At 49.0% G+C, this 21,492-nt stretch overlaps 1 protein-coding gene and 1 long non-coding RNA gene across 10 annotated transcripts in view; one reads left to right on the top strand and one right to left on the bottom strand.

The window, feature by feature from the left end:
- Positions 1-21,257, bottom strand: part of PEG3 (paternally expressed 3) — a 28,786-nt gene extending 7,529 nt beyond the window's left edge. The window contains exons 1-10 of one of the 9 annotated variants that reach the window (XM_017885448.1): positions 21,052-21,222; positions 16,180-16,266; positions 14,100-14,134; positions 13,438-13,568; positions 7,286-7,451; positions 6,602-6,691; positions 5,729-5,812; positions 4,336-4,439; positions 1,276-1,378; positions 108-200 (exon numbers count right to left, since the gene is read on the bottom strand). In XM_017885448.1, the coding sequence (XP_017740937.1) occupies positions 108-200; positions 1,276-1,378; positions 4,336-4,439; positions 5,729-5,812; positions 6,602-6,691; positions 7,286-7,301 (490 nt within the window). In that variant the 5' untranslated portion in view covers positions 7,302-7,451; positions 13,438-13,568; positions 14,100-14,134; positions 16,180-16,266; positions 21,052-21,222. Of the gene's footprint in view, positions 1-107; positions 201-1,275; positions 1,379-4,335; positions 4,440-5,728; positions 5,813-6,601; positions 6,692-7,285; positions 7,452-9,630; positions 9,769-13,437; positions 13,569-13,791; positions 14,035-14,099; positions 14,135-16,179; positions 16,267-17,414; positions 17,563-19,152; positions 19,352-21,051 lie in introns of those variants that run through there. The other 8 variants (XM_017885446.1, XM_017885447.1, XM_017885443.1 and 5 more) reach the window with 8 other exon arrangements.
- On the top strand, positions 4,415-6,588 carry LOC108537758 (uncharacterized). Its single transcript, XR_001887918.1, has 3 exons — positions 4,415-4,497; positions 5,752-5,820; positions 6,475-6,588. It is a non-coding gene; the product is annotated as an uncharacterized LOC108537758 (long non-coding RNA).
- Positions 21,258-21,492: the final 235 nt, after the last annotated feature.

Here is a 21,492-nt window from a genome sequence, read left to right as displayed (position 1 = left end):
GGAGGGGTGCACCCTTCTGTGATGTTTAGGAATGCAAAGTGTAGAAGGTTCCTTGATAGCATCTTACTGGCTGTGTGGCTCCTCTGTGGGATGTGCCTCCTGCTTACCTCGACTGGTGCTTGGGTAGGCACTTCTCTTGGATCTTGATGAGTGGCCCTGCGTCATGTGGGAGTGGCCATCGTCTTCAGCAAGCTGCACTCCTGGTCACAAGGACAATATGGTGCCTCAAATTCAAGTTGAGGACCAAGACTCATCCCCATAAATTGATCTTCATCTTTCACTGAGCCTCTAAATATGAGGTGGCCCGTATCTGATTCCTTGGATGTCAGAAGACATTTGCTGTCTCATTTCCCTACTATCTATTCCCTAATCCATTGTAATCTGCAAGTAATTCTTCTGACTCCACTCGGAAATGTGCACAAAGACCTCACATGTCCCTGAAATCAGTGCATTGTCTTTTAGTCTTCACCTTCTTGTAACTACTTTTTTTTTTTTTTTTTTTTTTTGAGACGGAGTCTCGCTCTGTCGCCCAGGCTGGGGTGCAGTGGCCGGATCTCAGCTCACTGCAAGCTCCGCCTCCCAGGTTTACGCCATTCTCCTGCCTCAGCCTCCCGAGTAGCTGGGACTACAGGCGCCCGCCACCTCGCCCGGCTAGTTTTTTGTATTTTTTAGTAGAGACGGGGTTTCACCGTGTTAGCCAGGATGGTCTCGATCTCCTGACCTCATGATCTGCCCGTCTCAGCCTCCCAAAGTGCTGGGATTACAGGCTTGAGCCACCACGCCCGGCCCTTGTAACCACTTTTTAAGTCCTCGTTTTCACTGGCCTTCTTCCTCTTACCTCACGACTGCTCTTCCTCCACCCGCTCCCTCGAGGCCCTGTGGCCTTATAGACCTGCAGGACAGCCAACTGCCCACTACCAACTTGGGCTAGATGTCTTCCAGGAAAGTCCACATGGGAACTCAGAATTCCATCCTGAATGTCTACTTAAAAACCTCCAGTGCTACTGCTCTGGAAAAAGGTATCAACTCTTGTGGCAAGAAGCATCTCCCTGTTTGTCCCCACCCTGTACAATATATCTTTACACAAAGCCAGAGGCATTTCTTAAAAACACAAATTTCATCATTTACTCCCTCATTTGAAATCTTTCATAGATTTCTTACTACCCTTGAAGTCCAAATATATTAATGTGGACTCTAACATCCAGCTTAAAAAGGAGCAAGATGACAAAATGCTCCAACGACTGGAGTGGGAGTGACTGAGAAGCAGCTGCTTACCCAGGGAGAGCAGCTTCCTGTAGTTTTCCATGTTGTCCTGGATTGTGTTGTGAGGTTTCCTGTCCTCAGTGAGGTCTACCACATTTTGGTATGATTCAGCATCCTAAAACAGCAAACACAGACCTCTCAATGGAGTCTGTCCCCACCGATATCCAAAGACAGAATAATGTTGGCGACATGGGAGCTACATATATGAAGTTATATAGTAAGTGCTCACGGTATTGGGGTTCTGAGTGATCCAAGTCAAGTGTTACTAGGGGCCTACATCGTACCTACCTTGGTGCTACACTCTGAGGCAGATCCCAAAGACGCATGACACATATTCCTTGCCCTCATGCAGCTTATAATTTGGTTGGAGAGAAAAGACTCATGAAACAATTAGAGAACAATAAACAATAAATTGGGGTACAGATAATAAGTGCTAAACGGGTTTTGTAGAGGGACAGTTCAGGGTGGGCCTGAACAGTGTGCAAAGGTTTGTGGAGGGCAGGTGGGGCCTTAAGTAGCGGGTGAGGTTATGATACATAGAGAAAGGGATTGGTGGAAAAACTTAAACAGACTAAATATCAAACAGGCATGGAGTACTCAGGGAACAGAAAGAAGACACACACATTCAGGCAGACGTCTGGTCAGGATGTGACTTAAACCTCCCTCCTGGTTTCTCCATGGCATAGCATGGCTATACTGAGGGAGTTTCCAGTTTGCGGAATTTTCAAATAACCCAGGAATAACTGTAAGCCCTGAGGGCATTTTTATAATTGCCTTTTCTGTTTTAATGGACATTTACCTAAAAAGGAATTTAAAAATTCCTCGAATTACTCAGGAGAACCTTCTACTAGGATCCTAAAGGACCTCTGCTTATTGCCAGAGGGCTGACGAGAACACCACTGGTTTCAGGGAGTCATGGTCCCAGGAAGAATGGCACTGAGGCTGGAGAGAGACTTGAGGAGGGAGACGGTGCTATGGGAAGCCCACAGGCTTTGGAGCTGGACAGAGATCTCGGTCAAAGGAGGATCGCACCGATTATGAGCTGTGCAACCTTGGGAACGGAAATCTTTTTGAACCTTTCTTTCAGGTTCTTCACCTGTAAAATGGGGAGAAGTGCATTTATCTGCTTCGCAATACTGTGGGTGAGGATTTTCGGCAATGTGATGTGTTGCTTAAATACTAAGAAAAATTATGTAAAGGAAATACATATGTTTTGATATTAAATCCACCATAGTTCTATTGCTGGGAAAAGGCATGCAGCAACATGAAAAACGTAGTAAAAAAAGAGGGTTTGCTGAATAAGGTATATATCAAGAAAGACAAAGAGGTACGGGCATCTGGGTTTAAGAGGGAAGCCTTATTTATGCACTGCCTGTGTCCTGCCACAAAAAAGCAAAAACAACGACAAAAACTAAGTAGGGCAAGGAAACAAAGCAGAGCTTCACAATAAAATTATTTTCTCACATGAAAGAAAAAGCACACTTTGATTTGAAATTAAAATCTAGGCAAGTGGGCAGCCCTACATTGGTTGTTCACTTCGTGTTTGTAATCAACAATGACATCTTAATGTATACAAACTGCAATCAAGTTCAACGGAAGAGATGCTGTTCTGAAAACAATGCTAGTATGGCACAATGTAATTTTCACAACATGATCCATACATGTGAACAATTAAGAGATTTACACATGATGCTAGAAGATGAGAGAATTTTCTGTTTTGTACACCTCCAAAATGTAATTTGTCATTTGCTGCTGGGGTTACTACTATACTGCATCAGTAGGAATCAGTAGCTTCCAGACTTTTGATTATGCAGTCATGGGGCTTGGATGCCAATTCTTCACAGATTGTCAAGGAAGGGCATTTAAAAAGCAAAACGAGACAAAGCCCAACTACCAGGATACCAATGGCCAGGCCCACATATGCCTGCAGCCTTCTTCCTGTATCCCAGTCACTTGGCCCTTTGTTTAGTTCCTATCCCACAACTTTAGCTGAGCTCTCCCTAATGCCTGGGGTCCCCTCCCACAACACCTGACCCAGCCTGCTCCTGGCTCTAAACGGCAACTGTTAATGCCTCCAAGACATTTCCCTTCAATCCAAATCAAGGCCCTTGTTATAATTTCTTGTTAACTCTCTATTTTTTCTTGAGGGCACTGAGAACGATTAGCAGTCATATACAACATTTGTGTCAATATTTATTTGTGCAGCTGTCAAAAGCTTCTCAGGGCAGGGCCCCTTTCTATGTTGCTCACTGCTGTGCCCCCCAGGGCCTAGGCCTGCTATCTGACATGGGGTGGGTACTGATACATGAAGGAAAGGAAGGTTCAGCCCAATGGCTCCTCCGTTCTTTGAGTCCAGTCAGTGCTGGGGTCTTCCTCCACACTCCACCATGTCTAAGTGACCCCTCTCCTCCTTCCTAAAAAACAAGCTCAAGTCCCACATTTTTTTTCCCTTCATGCATCTCCCTGGCACATGCTGCCTCTTAAACCACAACTGCCATAACATTTAATGGTATGCCTACCATGTGCCAGGTACTTTATGTATGTGTATGAGTGACTTTTCACAGCAGCCCTGGGAGCAATCACCATACTCATTTTACAGATGAGGAAACTGAAATTCAGCTTAGTTGAGTAAATGGCCCAAGGCCAGCTAGCAAGTGGCAGAGCCAGGCTTTGAACCCAGCTCTTGTCAGCTCCAGAGCCTTTGTTCTCCCTGGCCAGTCTACTCTGCAGACCCACAGCTTTCCTGGCTCCCTCCTGAGGACCAGAAACATCTCCACAGTCACTCTGCTTCCCCGGCCCTGTAGGGAATGGCAATGTGACCAACCTACCAAGTGACACACATGCTGAGGGGCAGGAGCTCCTCTGACCACATGAATGACACAGACAGCCAGCAGCAGCCTGGGCTACTTATCACCTATGGGATGGGCCTGGGCTCCTCCTGGAGGGCTGGGGCTCTCACCCCAGGTGGGACTCTAAGGGGCAGATAAATAAACACAACATCCAAGGAAAGAAAGGCATCTCTGCCACGAAATGAAGATGGCCTTTCTAGAAAGAGAGGAAACCTGAGCATACCTGAGATCGGGACTCATAAGCCCTGGAGTCCCTGTCATCATCTCTTTCCATTTCAAAGCTTGTTTTCGCCATCACAGGAAGGGAAAGATCTCGCTGAGGCAGCCCTGGGAAGAGAAAAGGCATCAACAAGAAGCAGGGCCCAGTCCATCCTGCAGGTCCCAGGTCTGTCCTACTCAACTGTGAAGCCGGCTGGGGTGTGAGTGTACGACAGCAAGTGCCTTTCTCTTCTCTGCACTCTGTGGCAGCCTCTGAGGAGTCCCATAAAACCTGTGGCCCTACAAAAACCCAGACCCAGAGCAGGGCCAGGGGCCCTGCCTCGTCCTTCTGCTCCCAGTCTCGCAGGTGGTTCAGATTGTGCCCAAGCTGTGTGGGTCCAGTGCAGTGCCCACTAGCCTCATCCTTTGGGCACAACCTCTGGGTCTCCCCAGCTGCAAGTGTGACAGGGAGATGGCATCGGAGACACCGTCCCACAGGCTCATGTCTCTGAACAATGCCTAATGTGTTGTGAACCATCACTAAAAGTCACTCACTCCTGATATCCTTCTCCTGATCAATTTTAGGGGTGCCCTGCTGCCCATAGCAGTGCTCTCCAAGTCCAGGAAGAAGAGGAAATGATTTCCAGCAGTATGGACACCAACACCACATTGGTGTGATGATTGATTCCCTTTCAAATCTCAGGCCTGGTGCTCAGATGTGGCACTTCCCTAACACTGCAAGAAGTCATGGCAGACATTCCTAGTTAACAACATTGTTATAATGTGTTTTTCATTCTGCTTTCTGCCTATGGCACTTTATAATAGTTTTCAATTTTTTTTTTTTGGAGATGGAGGCTCACTCTATCACCCAGGCTGGAGTGCAGTGGCATGATCTCGGCTCACTGCAAACTCCGCCTCCTGGGTTCACGCCATTCTCCTGCCTCAGTCTCCTGGGTAGCTGGGACTACTGCGCCCGGCTAATTTTTTTGTATTTTTAGTAGAGATGGGGTTTCACTGTGTTAGCCAGGATGGTCTCCATCTCCTGACCTCGTGATCCGCTCGCCTCGGCCTCCCAAAGTGCTGGGATTATAGGCATGAGCCACTGCACCTGGCCTAGTTTTCAATTTTTAGAGTAGCATAATCTTTCATACAGAAACTTCTAGCTTTTTAAAAAAAATGCACCAGCTTAAGAACACTGAGCAAATAGTTCAGAAGGCAACAGGTCTATGTGGTGAAACCTGTGCTGGTGGCACAGAGTGGAACTTCACCAATAGGAGGCTCAGACTAAACTTTTGGGGAAGCAGAATATAGTCCAAATGGAGCAGCAGAAACTTCGAGGCCCTGGCACTTTCCCCTTGAACCTGTGCACAGCACATGCTCTGTATCTCCTACTAAGAAAGAAAGTGGTTAAGACTCACTGCTTCTTGGGTTCCTGGTGTAGGACCAGCGGTCTCGTGGCTCCATGTCTCTGCTTCTGCCCCTCCGGTCCCAGTCCCGGTCACCTGAGCAGGTGAGATATTCCAGTGGTTAACAAAGCACTTCGACACACCTGTTTTCCCTGCATGTGCACAAACACCCCTCTGGAAAGAGATCCTACCCTCTTCCCACAAGGAAATGGATCCAGAACAGAGAGCTCCAGATTCCCAGGCTCATCTGGCCCCTTCTTTATCATATACCCGCAACATGGTTTCTGCAGGCTTTGCACAAGTGGGGCTTGCTTCCAAGCAAGTTCCAAAGCTCAGTCCAGTAGCTAACCCCCACTTCAGACTCTTTGCTGGTTCCTAAGGGGAACTGAGTTCCTAAGGGGCTGAGTCCACATTCCCAGTTCCTAAGGGGCTGAGTCCACATTCAGGAGAATGGATTGCAGACCGTCTACTGTCTGGCAGCCAATCTTAAAGTGCATGTCATTCTACTACAAAAAAACACAAAACCCAAGAAAACAACACACACCCTCCCTGAAAGCAGTGCTCCCTATAAAAGCTCACTGAAGCATCTTTAATGAACCTTCCTGGGGAGGCTGGGGTACAGCTGGAAGCAGCCTGTTGCAAATTCCAAATAGCTTTAAACATTTTATCGCTGAATAAAACGAAACTAAGTATTTAAGGTGTCTGTTTAGATATAAAAATATCTCATTATGCCATAAATTACTTTACCCTCTCCTCAGATCTCTGAGTGAAGCTGACCACTTGGGGATGGCGGGGCATCTTCATGGAGGCCCCAACCCACCGTGTCTCCACCTGGAAGCATCTGGCAGCGCCTGCCCATGGTTGACCGGGGGGATGGGTACTCACCACTGAAAGAATGGACTGAGTGAGGTGGTGAGGACTCTCCTCTGTTCCGGGCCATGTCGTCGTCGCTGGTCACGTCACTGCTGTTGTCGTCTGAGAGGACACCGGTCACCTGGTTACTATCGACCTGGTTACTATCTCTGGCCCATATTCTCACAATAGTTCCCCCCAATCCCTGAGTTGCATCTCCCTGTCACACACATACACATGGTTGGAGTGACCTGATCCTGACATTGTTGAGCTCAAAACCCTTTAGTGGCTTCCAACCACTCCTGACATACTAAAAACTGGGGGGGAACATGGTGGCTGTGAGCACCCCGACCTCACCCCCAGACACAAACAGCCAGAAGGCAATCTCCTAGCGCGCCACACCAAAAGGGCAGGAGCCGTAAGACGTTTTCTCCCTTCCACAGAAGTGTCTCCCTTCCCTCTCCTAACTCAGGATGGTGGTTCTGCGCCAGGGCGGTTTTGGCTGCCAGGGGATACCTGGGCATGTGTGGAGACACTTGTGGTGGTCACATCCAGAAAATCATGATGCGGCTCAATCCCACAGTACACGGGACACCCCCACCGCTGCCCAGGACAGAGAGTAATCCAGCCCAGACCATGTCGGAAGTGTGGAGGCTGAGAGCCGCAGGGCACGCCTGAGGCCTGCACTGACCACCATCACCCCGTGGAGATTCTTACCTTCCGGTTGGTACATCTCCTTGTAATTCTCCAGCAGAGTGACGAGTTTCTCACAGTTCTCTGGCTTTTTTGCTCACACCCAAGGCTTGAGCTTTTCAGGGATGATGGTCAGGTACTGCTCAAGGACCAAGAGCTCAATGATCTCCTCCTTGGTACGAGTCTCCGGCTGCAACCAATCAAGGCAGAGGTTTCGGAGTTTGACCAGGGTCTTCCGAGGCCCAACAAATTCCACATAGATTAGGTTCCGAAACCTCTGACGAAAAAACTAAGAGTCAGTTGGACCTTCTCCTATGATGACATCCGGCTCCTTAGTCAAGTCACTGTTTAGCTCATACAGATTTGGGGCCCAGGACTTCTTAGGTGTGGTGGCAGACAAGTGCTTTGGAGGCAGCATTTCTCTAAGTAAAATTTTCACTGGAGGAATCAAACATGAGTCAACGGGAAAGACACAGCAGCCTGTGACTGTCAGTACTCAGGGAACTGTAGATCATAAGGAGATATACACATGTCCCAGAAGTTGAGGACCAGGCAGCAGTGGAGGCCACCCTACCAGGGGCATCAACAATGCTTTGGGATATGGGAGTCGCCAGGAAAGAGACAAACAACTGCACGAAGTTGGCCTCAGCACAGCAGTTACAAGCACGATCCCTGGGCTTCACACAGACCTACTCTTGAGGAGTTAGATCTGCTACTAACTTGTTAGGCGACTGTGGGAAACTTGTCTAATGCCCTAGAGTCGGTCTCTGTAATCTGAGAAAGGAGAATAACGGCACCTCCATCCCTTTCAGAATTGTGAAGCTGAAATAAACTAAGATACCTAAAAAGACTTAACTGCCCAATGCAAGGCACAAGAGAAATGTTCAAGGCCCTAGCCAGTACTAAAATCAGATGTCAGCACGTTTATTAGCAAAAATGAAAAGGGAAGTAGGAGCTGGGGCAAATCCTCCCCTAACATTTCTTCCCTTAACATAATCATTAAAACACAGTATACAACATGTAAAAAAATGGAAGACCACTCAAAAATATTAAAAGTACTCAACTCTAGGTAATATGACATTTTTCCCTCAGACAGTGACAAGCGACCACTGTGCCTCTTGATGCTACTGTATGTTCTTTTGCCCTTCATCAATCTCATCAAAGATCTCATCTGTCTAAAAGAATCGGCTTTCTGTTTTGACATTCCTTTCTTACTGTTTCTTTACCTAGTTCATTTATTTCCTTGTCTTTATTTTATTATCTGCCCCCTTCCATTTATTAAACGTAAAGATTTTCAAACTCTCCTCTTTTTTACGTAACCAAGCTATACATTTCCCTTAAAGCATTTTTGCTTGCATTTACGTTTTCTTACGTATTTTTATGACTTGTCAGCACAACCGGTGCAGCTAAGTAGGGCGATATGGGAGAGAGATCGAGGTCTGGGAGCATAAACTACCTACTGGCTTTACTTCCAGAGAAGAAAAAAAAAACCATATGCAACAAAATTTTCTCCCTTTGTTTTAAAAGAAAAGCAAGTTTAAATTTTTTAATTTAAAAAAGTCTAAAGGAAAACTGAAGGTGTTTCCATTATTCAGAGTCTCAATTAGACATTCTCACTTGGAAATTAATGTGGTAACTGTGGTAAACTCATGTTTACTCCTCTCAGTGATGGGCTCCCACTTCCCTCCCTATGCAAACTGCCTTCCCGTGTTCTCTCTTGTAAGTTATCCCACGGAGCTTGGGCACTATCCAATGCAAATGCCTTGATCCTAAAGACCTTAGAGACTGGACTATTCCCTTGTTGCCCTTCTCCATAGGACTGAGACACCACAGACAGCACAACACAGATAAGGCTCTGCTGGGAAGAAGAATCCCAAAGCGAGGGAAGGCAACAGGCCAGAGAGTCCAGGCTCCAGAGACCACTGAAAGGCCACCACGTGGGAGACAGGAAAATAAAGATGGGCCCAACTTTTCTGCTCTATAAAAACCAACCAAAGTAAAACAAAGCAAAAGTGAGGGGAAAGTATTTTATAACATAGATGACAGTTAATATTTGAAATGTAAAAGGCTTTTGGCATTAGGAAAAATAGCCCAGTATGAAAATAAACAACACTAATACACAGAGTTCATAAAATTAGTGATAATAAAGGCCACTTAACATCAGAAATCAAAGAAATGTAAAATATTACAATAAACATTTTTCTGACCTGTCAAATGGGCATATGTTTAAAAGATGAAAATTTTTGCTAGTGAGGGTGTAGAGAAGCTGGCTGGTACAGGCATGAACCCCATCCTCTACTTGCTGCCCAAAGGGCAACTAGCAAAGGGGCCAGATGCTGAATTTGCACCTGCCAGGGCCACATACTTACCTTACCCTGCCTGAGGAAGATCAGATCCCAGGTGACCTTCTGTGACAGCGAGTCTGGCCAATCAAAAGCATAACTGCTCTACCCACTCGGCCCCCACTTCCCCAGGCCAGCTTCTCCGTGGCAACAGCCACGCCTACACTGAAGAAAACAGAAGATATGTGTTTGCAGGTGCCGAGAGGAAGAAAGGTCTAAAGGCTTGCCTGATGCTATCAAATGAAACATTAAGTAAGGCTGAGGAGTTAGTCTGCCCGAGGATGGCCTAAACGGGCCATCAATAAAAATGTAGCCTATTAATCAGAGCTGTCCTTGAAGATGTATGAATCCAACAGAACAACAGAGCACCTGTATTTATACCCTACTGCAAGGCCCCATGGGCAAGGACTCTGCTACCTTTTTCATCTCTGTATTTTTATAGGTGTTCAATAAATATTATTTGTACATAGATGCAAAAACATTTGACAAACCCAATCTAACAAAGTCCAAATAATAGCCCATGATCTTGAAAGGCTATTCCAGGAATACAAGGAGGATGTCACATAAGGGTAAACTGTTATATAAAGGATGAAAGGGGAAGGGGAGCCCATGAGCAGTATTTCAAGTTACAAAACATTTGCAAACTTCAACAGCCTTTCCTCATAAATTCTTAGCAGAGTAAACACAGGAGACCATCTAAGCATAATACTTATCTCAAAGAAATACAAACAAGCACATTATTAAACCCTAAAGGTGTTCCTCTGGAAGTGGGGACAAGGAAGGGACAGCTACATCACAACTACAATATAACACAATCCTGGAAGTCCTAGCTAGTGCAACTGAAGAAAAAAGTATAAATATGGGGACAGCATTATTTTGAACTACAAAACCTTATGAGTAAATACAGCAAGAGAAATAATTCCCATGAATAGCAAAACAAATAAATCAATCTCCATAAGTAAGTTTAACAAAGTTATCTGCAGCTTCAAACAAAATTTCAAAAGTTGGCCGGGCGCGGTGGCTCAAGCCTGTAATCCCAGCACTTTGGGAGGCCGAGGCGGGCGGATCACAAGGTCAGGAGGTCGAGACCATCCTGGCTAACACAGTGAAACCCCGTCTCCACTTAAAAAATACAAAAAATTAGCCTGGCGAGATGGTGGCGCCTGTAGTCCCAGCTACTCGGGAGGCTGAGGCAGGAGAATGGCTTGGACCCGGGAGGCGGAGCTTGCAGTGAGCTGAGATCCGGCCACTGCAGTCCAGCCTGGGCGACAGAGCGAGACTCCGTCTCAAAAAAAAACAAAAAAAAAACAAAAAAAAAACAAAAAAAAAATTTCAAAAGTTTACAGAGGAACACAAAAATTAGCCAGGGTTGGTGGCATGCGCCTGTAATCCAAACTACTCGAGAGGTTGATGCAGGGGGAGCCCTGGGAGGGGGAGGGTGCAGTGGGCTAAGATCATGCCCCTGCATTCCAGCCTGGGTAGCAGAACTAGACCACATCACCAAAAACAAAACAAAACAAAACAAAACAAAACAAAACAAATTACAGAAGGGCAATAAGTCTGAAATAAATACATGAAGACGTGTATCACATTTTAAAAGTTCCTTTTTATTTTGAGGTGGGGAGTTTTGACAAACCGATAATCCAGTTCTTCTGGAAGAATAAATGTACAAGAATATCAAGACAACCCTGCGTAAGGCCTATATGGAGTGGGAGGTGGTTTCTCTGTAAAATGACTCCAACACACGAAAATAAAGTGTTTTTTCCAATATAAGGATATAAGCACAAGGACAAATATACCACTGGGACACAACAGAGTCCAGAATTCAACTGTGTGAAAGTCTACAGACACGTGAGAACTTAATGTATAATAAAGGACTGGAAAAGGATTCCTTACTTAAATACAAACTAGGAACTTTCTTACAACTAAATGGCAAAGAATAACTTTAACAAAAAGGCCATGACAGGACCGCTGACACTTTAGTGTTTGGTTACTCAAGCATGCATTTCTAGAATTAGAGTTGGCCTTTGACGTTAGGAAAGGCCGATATAACCACTGCTGGCATGGAGCGTCCCCTAAGAAATTAGGTATTTCACCTACACATTTCTGGAAGGCTAAGGCCACTAGGGCCAACGACAAACATACTTTGTTCTAAGTGAGTTACTGCACCCAAAAAATCAGCATCCCTCCTGAATTTTCATTAAACAACGAATGAAAACAAAGTATTAAGCAAAATGTTACATAACCATTAAGTCGTGTTGTCAAGAAATATTAAGGCTTTACTTTCTGATTATAAAAATAAAACACAGCACTACATTCAGGTATTGCAAAACATTCACCACAGAAACTGCAAGCCACACCTACTGATTAAGTTTGTTGCTATTAATAAATCTTAAAATCTATACATATGTTGTTCTTTCTGCAAATATTCCCATTTATGTGTACACAGAGAATGATAATGTCCACACAATGGAATATAATGCAATTTTCAGAAAGCAAAGCTATAGACGGAGACCTTGAGTGTGAAATGTTTGATAAATGGCATGATCTCATGTATGTAAAAAATAGTTAAACATATGGTAGTACATATAAACTAAACTACATACAAACTAAACTGGAAGAAAACTCACATACACTTGTACTAAGACTATTTATAAAATAGGGGAAATCTATCAGAATAAATGATTAACAATAACAAGTCTCTGTTTCTTTTTCCACCTCTATTTAAAATGTTATTTTAACTTCCCAATCAGGAAAAAAAATAAATATAAAAATGAAGTAAATTCAATGACTGTTTCCTAGTGTATTTGTTTTCCTTCCTGCCCAGCTTGTTATAGCACATCAGGCCCTCCCCTTTTCCTGCTGCACTCCCTCCGAGGGTACCCTGTGGTCACCATCTGTATCTCCCCTCTCCAGTGACTGTACCATGGAGGGGGCTAGTAGGCATCAAGCTCCACACCCAAATCCTCACTTCACTGACAGCTGTCTAGCCATCATATGGCTCAAGACTGAACTCTGGCCACAGGGCAAATCCATCTCCTTCCTGACTTGAAGGTGGGCTCCCACACACCCCTCATTACTAAAGCTTCCACATCTCCCTCTGCTCTCTCTTCAGAGCAGGACTCAGTGTTAAGTAGTAGCCAACAGTAGTTAGCAGCACACAAGGGCTAGCTTTCTGTGCCAGGGGACAAAGAAAGGTCACCAACTTCAAGGGGAGGGAGGAGAGGCGCCAAGTGATGGGCCACTAATAAAGGATCCCTCTACACAGCCAGGCAGGAAGAGTGCTTCTGGGAATCTGGCATTATTTGATCTCCAAAGGATCTGTTCTTTACACTAGATATCTAAACATGAAACCTCTCTGTATACAGAATAAGCTTGGCGCAGCCTGCTGTAAGACAGCATTGCCATTGAAGTCTGGATGGTGGTACTGATGACATTCTTTGAATATTTTATGACACTTTACTTCTATTCCATTAAAATGAGTAGAAAATAAAAGCATGGATCTCACAATTAATATAATACATAATAAAAATGAAACTCATCAGGCATCCTTGCCATTAAGTTGGGGAAGATCTATGGCTTTAATCAGAGAAATGACGGGTCAGTGTTCAACTGAGCAAGGAAGAACTTAATTAAAGAACACATCATGCACTAGAAAGCATCTGGGACTATGTGTGAGAGGAAATCCTGTGACTCCAGTTTGGCCTCAGGTTCCCACATCCCATCTGACGCAGGAGAAAATCCACCAAGTCTCTTTCAGTCTCATTGACATTTACTTACTTTGGTCCCTCACCATGGTGCACCTAGGTTCAGCCCCTAACTTATTCTACCTACCTCATTAAAAGGGGGCTGGAATTGAGAACTTTAAAGTCAGGAACCGAGGAAGTTACTCTCTTCGTCTCTCAGGGACAGCGTGGTGTGTGGTCTCGTCTCTCTTCTTGTTTGCTCCATTCTCCTGCCTCTCTCTGCAGACCGACATTCTCTAGTTCAGCATGCACGTGGAGTAAGATGCTGTCCCAGCCCAGGCCTACCTCACCTCCCAGTTTAAATGCCCGACACGCAAGTGTCCCTTAATCCAAATTCTCGGTATGAAAGTGCATGCTACAGCCTGATTCCTTCTAGGGCAGTGGTTCTCAAACTCCGACGTGCGGAAGAGTTGCCTAGGGTGCTTATGAAACACGAAGCTACCTTTCCAGGTGGGATGACCCAGGAGGTCTGTGGTTCCCCAGGAAAGAAGCATTCCTACAACCACTCCAGGAGCTGTTCTTTGAGAACCACTGCTCTAAGGTATCCAGTCTGGTCCAATCACCTATGAATAAGGTACATATGGGACACAGGGTCTTTAGAGGGAACAATTTTATATGGGAGCAAGGAGTAAATGACCACCAACTCCATCTCAAAGGCCACAACCTCCACCCTCTGGTCTGTTGGCTGGCTTCTCTCAGATAATCTCAACATCCTGGGCTTACTTCTACCACATTAAGCTTAGCACTTACCACACTGCAGCAAAATCTCCTTGTCGTTGTCCATCCTTGAGAGATTTCCCCAAAAGTTTAGAAAGAGAGGAAATAATATCTAAGAGTTCAGTCTTATGACCAGCACAAAATGGTTCCAGACAAATAAAGCTACTTAAAGAGACAAAATGTCTTCCAGAACAGTATGAATTATTTGACTATATTCTAATAACAATAATTGGTTGATCTTATTTTTTTAAGGGGAGGGAGTACTAAAAAGTAGGCCACAAAGCATGGTCCATCCAACCATCTACAGGATAGTGAACAACTCTCATCAGACCTAACTCGAATGGAGTTTGGGGAGGGCAAGGATGTTAGATAAGGGGCTTGTGGTGTCTTGGTAACCCTAAGCAAGGGTTTCACTGTGACTACATGGCTGCACCAGGCTGTGTTACAAACCAGTGGTATGAAAGCTCACCCACATCCTCTTGGTTCTGATTCCACACTCACCAAGCAACCTTCTCACTATGGCTGTGTTTCCCATGCAGGTCTGCCCACAGGGAGAGAATCTGCTGATCATACACACTGCTGAGTACCTGGGTCCCCACTACTGTTGATTTCCTACCATGAATTAATAAACCAGAGTTGTGGGAACAAGAACATCCTATCATAAGTCACACGTCAGTACGGGTTTAAGTCTCCCGAGCTTAGTTAAACGTGGATCTACCAACACAAGCCCTCAGGCAAAGGAAGTTTCCAAGTCTCCACAGGGTTAAGCGCCATAATGGATATCTTGAGCATTCACTGAGGCCAGGAACACACCAACCCATCCCAAGGGCCCACCTGGCCATGTTAGCTTCTCCCCAAGCAGTATTCCACCACCACCGTAGCCACCTATCTTGGTCAACACATCCTTATTCTTCTTGTGATGGGAGTAGTTTCCACTCAGTAGACACTGAGGCCAGGGATTATGCCACTCACTTCTGGAGACTCCAAGCCTGGCATGATCCTGTCCTGGATCAGGCCCAGTATCAATGCTTGCTAACAAATAAACCAACAGACAACCTCTGGCTATGTGCTTGCTTTCCCACATCATGTGACTCACTGTGTCTGCTCTGAATCAGTCAGCAGGCCATGAACAGAGAAAGTGAGTCTTGTGGAGTCTCCCTCCTAGCACCTCTCAAATAATCTACCCACTTCGCTCCTCCCTGTGATATGACCACAAGCCAAGCCACCATCTCTCACCCAGGCCCAAGGTGGCCTCCTTACACCCACTGCGTCCACCCTCCCCTTCTGCACCCTGTAATCAGATGATCTTTTTAAAACCACAAATCTGATTATCATGATACTCCCGTGGTTAAAAGGGCTTCCTGATGCACTTCAGGTCAAGCCCAGTTACTCACCACGATTACAAGTCTTTTCACAATGAAGCCGCAACTTACCTTCTTCCTACCTCAGTCAGATGCCACTCAACGATTCCCTTGCTCTAGGAATCCTGGATTTTCAGCTCCTCTCTCTCTGCATCTCCCAAGAACATCCCTGTCCCCTCTGCTGAGACTACTCTCCCCATGACACACACCATTCACACTCCTTCAGGGCTCAGCTTTAATGTTCTTGACCATTTCAGGGAGGCCCCTATGTGGCCTCTCCAAGATTAAGTCGGCTGTTGCTAGCAGATGTTCTCTTGCAAAAGTATAAATCAAACAATTATATTTTCCACAGCTTTAATTCCCAAATAGACTAAAAACTCTGCAAAACACTTCCTTTCCCCATGGGGGCTATGTCCCAGTACCTGGCACAAAGTACACACTTGGTCAATATTCACAGATGAGTGGATAAATCTCTTATGCTTCCTTAATCACCAGGTAAAAGAAAAAGAGTAGGCCTGAAGCAGTAGCTGAGTATGAGAAAAAGAGGGAGGATGCTGAAATGGATGGTGTGAGGCCAAGGAGAATTTCTAGGGAATACAAAATTCACCAGAAGAGTCTGGGTATTCTCAGAGGGCACAAATGGTGCTGGGGTGGCTATGTGGAACACGTGTGCAGTAGGAAAGTGTCAGAGTAAGGAAGTGCGGTGGTCACTTCAAAGATGGATGTGGCACTGAGGAGGAAATTCAACTCACCTGGACCCAGCCACCTAGCGTTTGGACCTAGTCCCTCTTCCTCTCGCCAGTCGTCTCCAAGAAGGATGGAAGACCAAGAAGGCAAAGCTGTAGAGGAAAAGAAAATGTGATTCGCCAAGTTTATTTTGCAGTTGCTGGGTTGCTCAGGGGGGAACAATACCACAACAGTTCCACATTTATCTTCTATGATGGCACAGGTCAAACGAGACCATAAAGAGCATCCCATCCAGGATGAATGGCCATGGGTATAGCTCCCTTAGGCCATGTCACACCCTGGGATGTACTCATAGACTTTCTCCGACAAAGTTACATCAAAAGCATTCAAGTTAGTTTCTGGGGGGTCTTACAACCTTCCCTGTGGCTCTAGATTAAGGAATCAATTCAAGAACCCCATTTATGGCGCTGGCCATCCCTATGTTAGGACCGCTATCCTATCATTATTAGGTAATGGTACCCTTAATCATGTGAAATATTTTAGGGTTTATCAACATGCTCTCAGTGGACTAGTAGGACATAGTTCAAGTCCCACTACACCTCAGCGTATGTGTTCAATCAATTAGAGGTCGCTGGGGAAAGGACCTTCATGATTACGGGGCTGGTTTATATTCCAAGAGTCAGGTGAGCATATTTTGGTGAGGTTAAAGAGTTTATTAAAAACTATTCAAAGGATGGGTGCAGTGACTCACGCCTGTAATCAGCACTTTAGGACGCCAAGGCGGGCAGATCACCTGAGGTCAGGAGTTCAAGACCACCCTGGCCAACATGGCGAAACCCCTGCTCTACTAAAAATTTAAAATTAGCTGGGCATGGTGGCGCGCATCTGTATTCCCAGCTACTCAAAAGAGGCTGAGGTGGGAGAATCACTTGAACCCGGGAGGCAGAGGCTGCAGTGAGCCGAGATTGCGCTACCACACTACTGCCTGGGCGACAGGGCGAGACTTTGTCTGGAAAAAAAAAAAAAAAAAAAAAAGAGATGATGACAGGCTAGGAAGGAAGCGTCATATGTGTCACTTTCCCTACCTCAAATAAAACAAAAGGGCTGACTTAAGATCTTCTCGGGTGGAGCCAGGGCTAGGTAAGTGAGCTCTAGGACTCTGTAGGAGAGCTAGGGCTGGGAGGTCCCCACCCAAACTAAGCTTTGGAAGCTGTGCAGCCCTCTAGCGGCTCTGCTCATGAATAGTTTCTCCCAAGGACCCACCCTACCTTTGGGACAGCCCCTTCAAACACACCCCCACCTGCCCAGGGCAGCCTCCTAGTTCCAAGGCACTGCCCCTCTCTTCAGGACCACCTGCAGCCGTGAATTTTTCCAGCTCCAGTTGTAGGATTTTGAGAGAAAATCCTTCACCACCAGAGTCTCCAAATCACCTAGACCCCAAATCTTACACCCACAGCGCACTTCCTCCCATTTTCTCACTTAAAATCCCACCCTTCCCCAAATCTCTTAAAACGTCTGAGTTTGGCCTTGGACCTCACTGTTCCAAGGCTGCGCAGCTGAACCCGATGGCTTCCCGAGACCTGGCTTTGGCGCCCCGTGGAGGAACTCCAGCGCCACCAGCCATGAAGGCGCGCTGCCCAAGATGGCAGGCGCAGGGCTCAGCTGGCACGCCAGTGCAGCCCGCGGTCACTCAGGAAGGCTCCCGCGCAGGCCCCACCCCTGAGCCGGCAAAGATGACACAGAATGAATGAACTAGGCTCTACGGCCCCGCCTACCTCGAAATCCCCTCAGCCCCCTCCAACAGCCCTGCTGTCACTCAAGATGGCGCCTGCGCAGTATGCTTCTGCTGCCCCCGCCAACGTCCAACACACAAGGTACTAGGGTGGGCGGGGCTCACGCCCACTCCTACAGCCAACGCAGCTGTCATTCAAAAATGGCGCCTCTGCAGTGCACCCGCCACATTGAATGCAGGCTGCTCCATCAGACAAGACACACATGCTACGGCCCCCCTCAGTCACTCAAGACAAGACAGCTCCTCCCTCAGGCCCGCACCTGCAGCCAGCCTGTCATTCAGGATGGTGCCTGCACAGTAAACCTTGGCTGCCACCTAATGGCCAGCCACGATGATGCCACAGGGTGGGCAGGGCCATGCAGCCCCCGGGTCACTCCTCTGCGCCCGGCCCTACAGCCAACCCAGCAGTCATTCAAACCACTGCCTGTGTAACTGCCCTCACGTGCCCCACTGTAGCCAAACACTGCGCCAGAGTAGACCAGGCTTGGCAGCTCCCAGTCACTGAGACAGCCCTCCCTCATGCCCGCCCTGGGGCCGACCCAGGTGTCACTCAAGATGGCGCCTGCGCAATCAACCTCGGGCGCCCCCTCGCGGCTAGCACAGCCAGTACCGTGGAGGCGGCGGGGGTCAGTGGAGGTAGGGGTGCTCTCAGCCCTATCAGTCCCGAAGAACTGTCCTGGGCCCCAGGCCTTAGCCCTGCAGCAAGGCGCCTCCGCAACCCGCCACGCAGCTCCCCCGCCAAGCCGCCCCCAGACACAAAATGGAGCCACACACATCCTGAGGTGAACATAGTCTTGGTCAGGCAATAACAGGGGAAGGGGTGAGCCTCTGCCACCGTTAGCCAAAAACACAGCGAGCACGCTGACAAACGTCGCCCTGTCCTTGAGGACAAATGGCTCCGCGGCCGCTACGGCAAACTCTCTAGGCAGGTCTCCTGGCTCCCGCAGATGCGGAGACCGAGCCAGCCCCACTGGCAAAACAACTCGGTGACCAGCACACACAACCCAACGGGCGTGGCACTCCACAGCTTTCCACCACCGCAAAGAAGGCAGGCACAGCAGCCACGGCCTCGCCCCTCCCTGCGGACAACCCTACACCTAGGCGGCAAACCGCAGCCGCCCCCATCAACGATGGCGCCCGGGTGGGCGGGGCTTGAGGCCATCACGCCCATGCCACCCGCAGCCACTTCAGCCTTTCCCCGCCACATCTGCCGCCAACCAATCTGGGCAACACCTGCACAGCAAACCTCAGCTGCCCCCATCAAAGATGGTGCCCAGGCGGGCGGGCCTTGCCTCGCCCAACCAACCACGACAGCGCCTGTGCAGCAAATCTCAGGCGCTTCCATTAAAGATGGCGCCCAGGTCGGTGGGGCTTGAACAAACCACTAGGTCCAATGCCACACTGTCACTTCAGCCTTGCCCCGCCCCATCTGCCACCAACCAATCAGGGCACCTGCGCAGTAAACCCCAGCAGCCCTCATCAAACATGGCACCTAGGTGGGCGGGGCCTGAGCAGATCGTCACATCCAATGCTACCCAGTCACTTCAGCCTTGCCCCGCCCCATCTGCTACCAACCAACCAGGGCAGCGTCTGCATAGCAAACCTCATCAGCCCCCATCAAACATGGCATCCAGGTGGGCGGGGCCTGAGATCGTCACATCCAATGCTACCCAATTACTTCAGCCTTGCTCCACCCCATCTGCTACCAACCAACCAGCGGAGCACCTGCACAGCAAACCTCATCAGCCCCCATCAAACATGGCAAACCTAGGTGGGCGGGGCCTGAGATCGTCACAGCCAATGCTATCCTGTCACTTCAGCCTTGCCCCACCCCATCTGCTACCAACCAACCAGCGCAGCACCTGCGCAGCAAACCTCAGCAGCCCCCATCAAACATGGCGTCCAAGAGAGCGGGGCCTGCAGCCCCCATCAGACATGGCGTCCAAGCGGGTGGGGCGTGAACAGATCGTCACAACCAATGCTACCCAGTCACTTCAGCCTTGCCCCGCCCCATGTGCCACCAACCAACCAGGGCATCGCCTGCGCAGCAAACCTCAGCAGCCCCCATCAAACATGGCGCTCAAGTGGGCGGGGCCTGAGCTGACCGTTACATCTAACACTACCCAGTCACTTCAGCCTTGCCCCGCCCCATTTGCTGCCAATCAACAAGAACAGCTCCTGCTCGGCAAACCTCAGCCACGCTCATAAAAGATGCACCCAGTGGGTGGGGCTGGAACAGACCATTACATCCAATGCAACCCAGTCATTTCAGCTTTGCCTCGCCCCATCTGCCGCCAATCAACCAGAACAGCCCCTGCGCGGCAAACCTCAGCCACCCTCAGAAAAGATGTCATCCAGTGGGTGGGGCTTGAGCAGATGATTACATCCAATGCCACCCACAGTCACTTTAGCCTTGCCCCGCCCCATCTGCCGCCAACCAACCAGGGCAGCGCTTGCGCCGCAAGCTTCAGCCGCCCTCCTTTAAGATCGCGCCCAAGAGGGCGGGGAAAGAAAACCCCTTACAGGCAGGACAGCTCTCAGCCCCGCCACCTTGGTGGCCTTCGCCCCTCCCACCACCACTGCGGCAAACAGGCCCCGCCCCCAGAGGGTACCGGGCACGCCAGCGCCGTGAGGCCGATGGCAGCCCGCAGGAAGGGGCATTCTTGCAGCCCCCAGACCCAGTCCAGGCAGCCCAGGGCTCCCGAGAGCCGCACTGCACCGCGGCAACAGGGATGGCACTGGTGTCCACCTTGCTGGACTCGCCGTGACAGAGCCCCTGGCTGTCTGCCCTAATGCCCCCGGGTTGCTGCGGTGGCCCCGGCCAGTCAGGAAGGCGCGGAGAATCCGCAGCAGCCCTTCAGACCCCGGCCCGCAAGATGGCGGCACCAACGCAGCAGCCCAGGCTGCGCCCACCCCTGCCCCAAAAAGGCACCAACCATCCACAGCCCGGCCGCCACTGTGCCCACTCCCGGACTGGGCAGTGGGCGGCCATGTACCATGCCCGCCGGCCCGCCCTGCCACAAGGGTCGCTGGCTTGCCACGGGGGTCTTGGGCTTGCGGCAAGACGGCCACTCCGGCACAGCACCGTCACTACACCAAGGTCCGGCGGACAGGAGGTGCACCGGGCGGCCGAGGGCGCACTCACCTCACCTCAGTGCAGCGCAGCCTCGGGCGCGAACAGCCGCCTAGCGCACCCACATGGCGCCTGGCGCCCGGCGGCGCCACCAGCCCAGGGTGGACATCTCTCGCGCCTCCCAAACCTCTCCACCCGCAGCTCCCAGGCTTCTGCACCGAGGGGCAGCTCGACGCCTCCTTGTCAGGGCTTCTCTGCAGAGGCGGGGCTTCTGTGCTAGCCAATCAGCAGCCTCGCCGCCCTCTCCGGGCCCCCTCACCACGGCCCCGTGATGTGCCAATCAGGCTGCGGTTGCCACAGCAACGGCTTGGCGCGAAGGCTGGGGGCTGACGTCAGGGAGTAGCCGTGAGGGACCCCAAAGCCGGGTCTGGAAAAGGGGGGTGCGTTGGGTGGTGGGGTGCAGCCCCAAACAAAGAAATGGGGGTCGAAATGGAGTAAACCCCACTGAGATGC

Source organism: Rhinopithecus bieti, unplaced genomic scaffold, assembly GCF_001698545.2.
Source record: "Rhinopithecus bieti isolate Rb0 unplaced genomic scaffold, ASM169854v2 scaffold_15006, whole genome shotgun sequence".
NCBI classification, from domain to species: domain Eukaryota; kingdom Metazoa; phylum Chordata; class Mammalia; order Primates; family Cercopithecidae; genus Rhinopithecus; species Rhinopithecus bieti.
The sequence above is the reverse complement of the archived record's forward strand: the minus strand, read 5'-3'. Positions and strand labels throughout refer to the sequence as shown.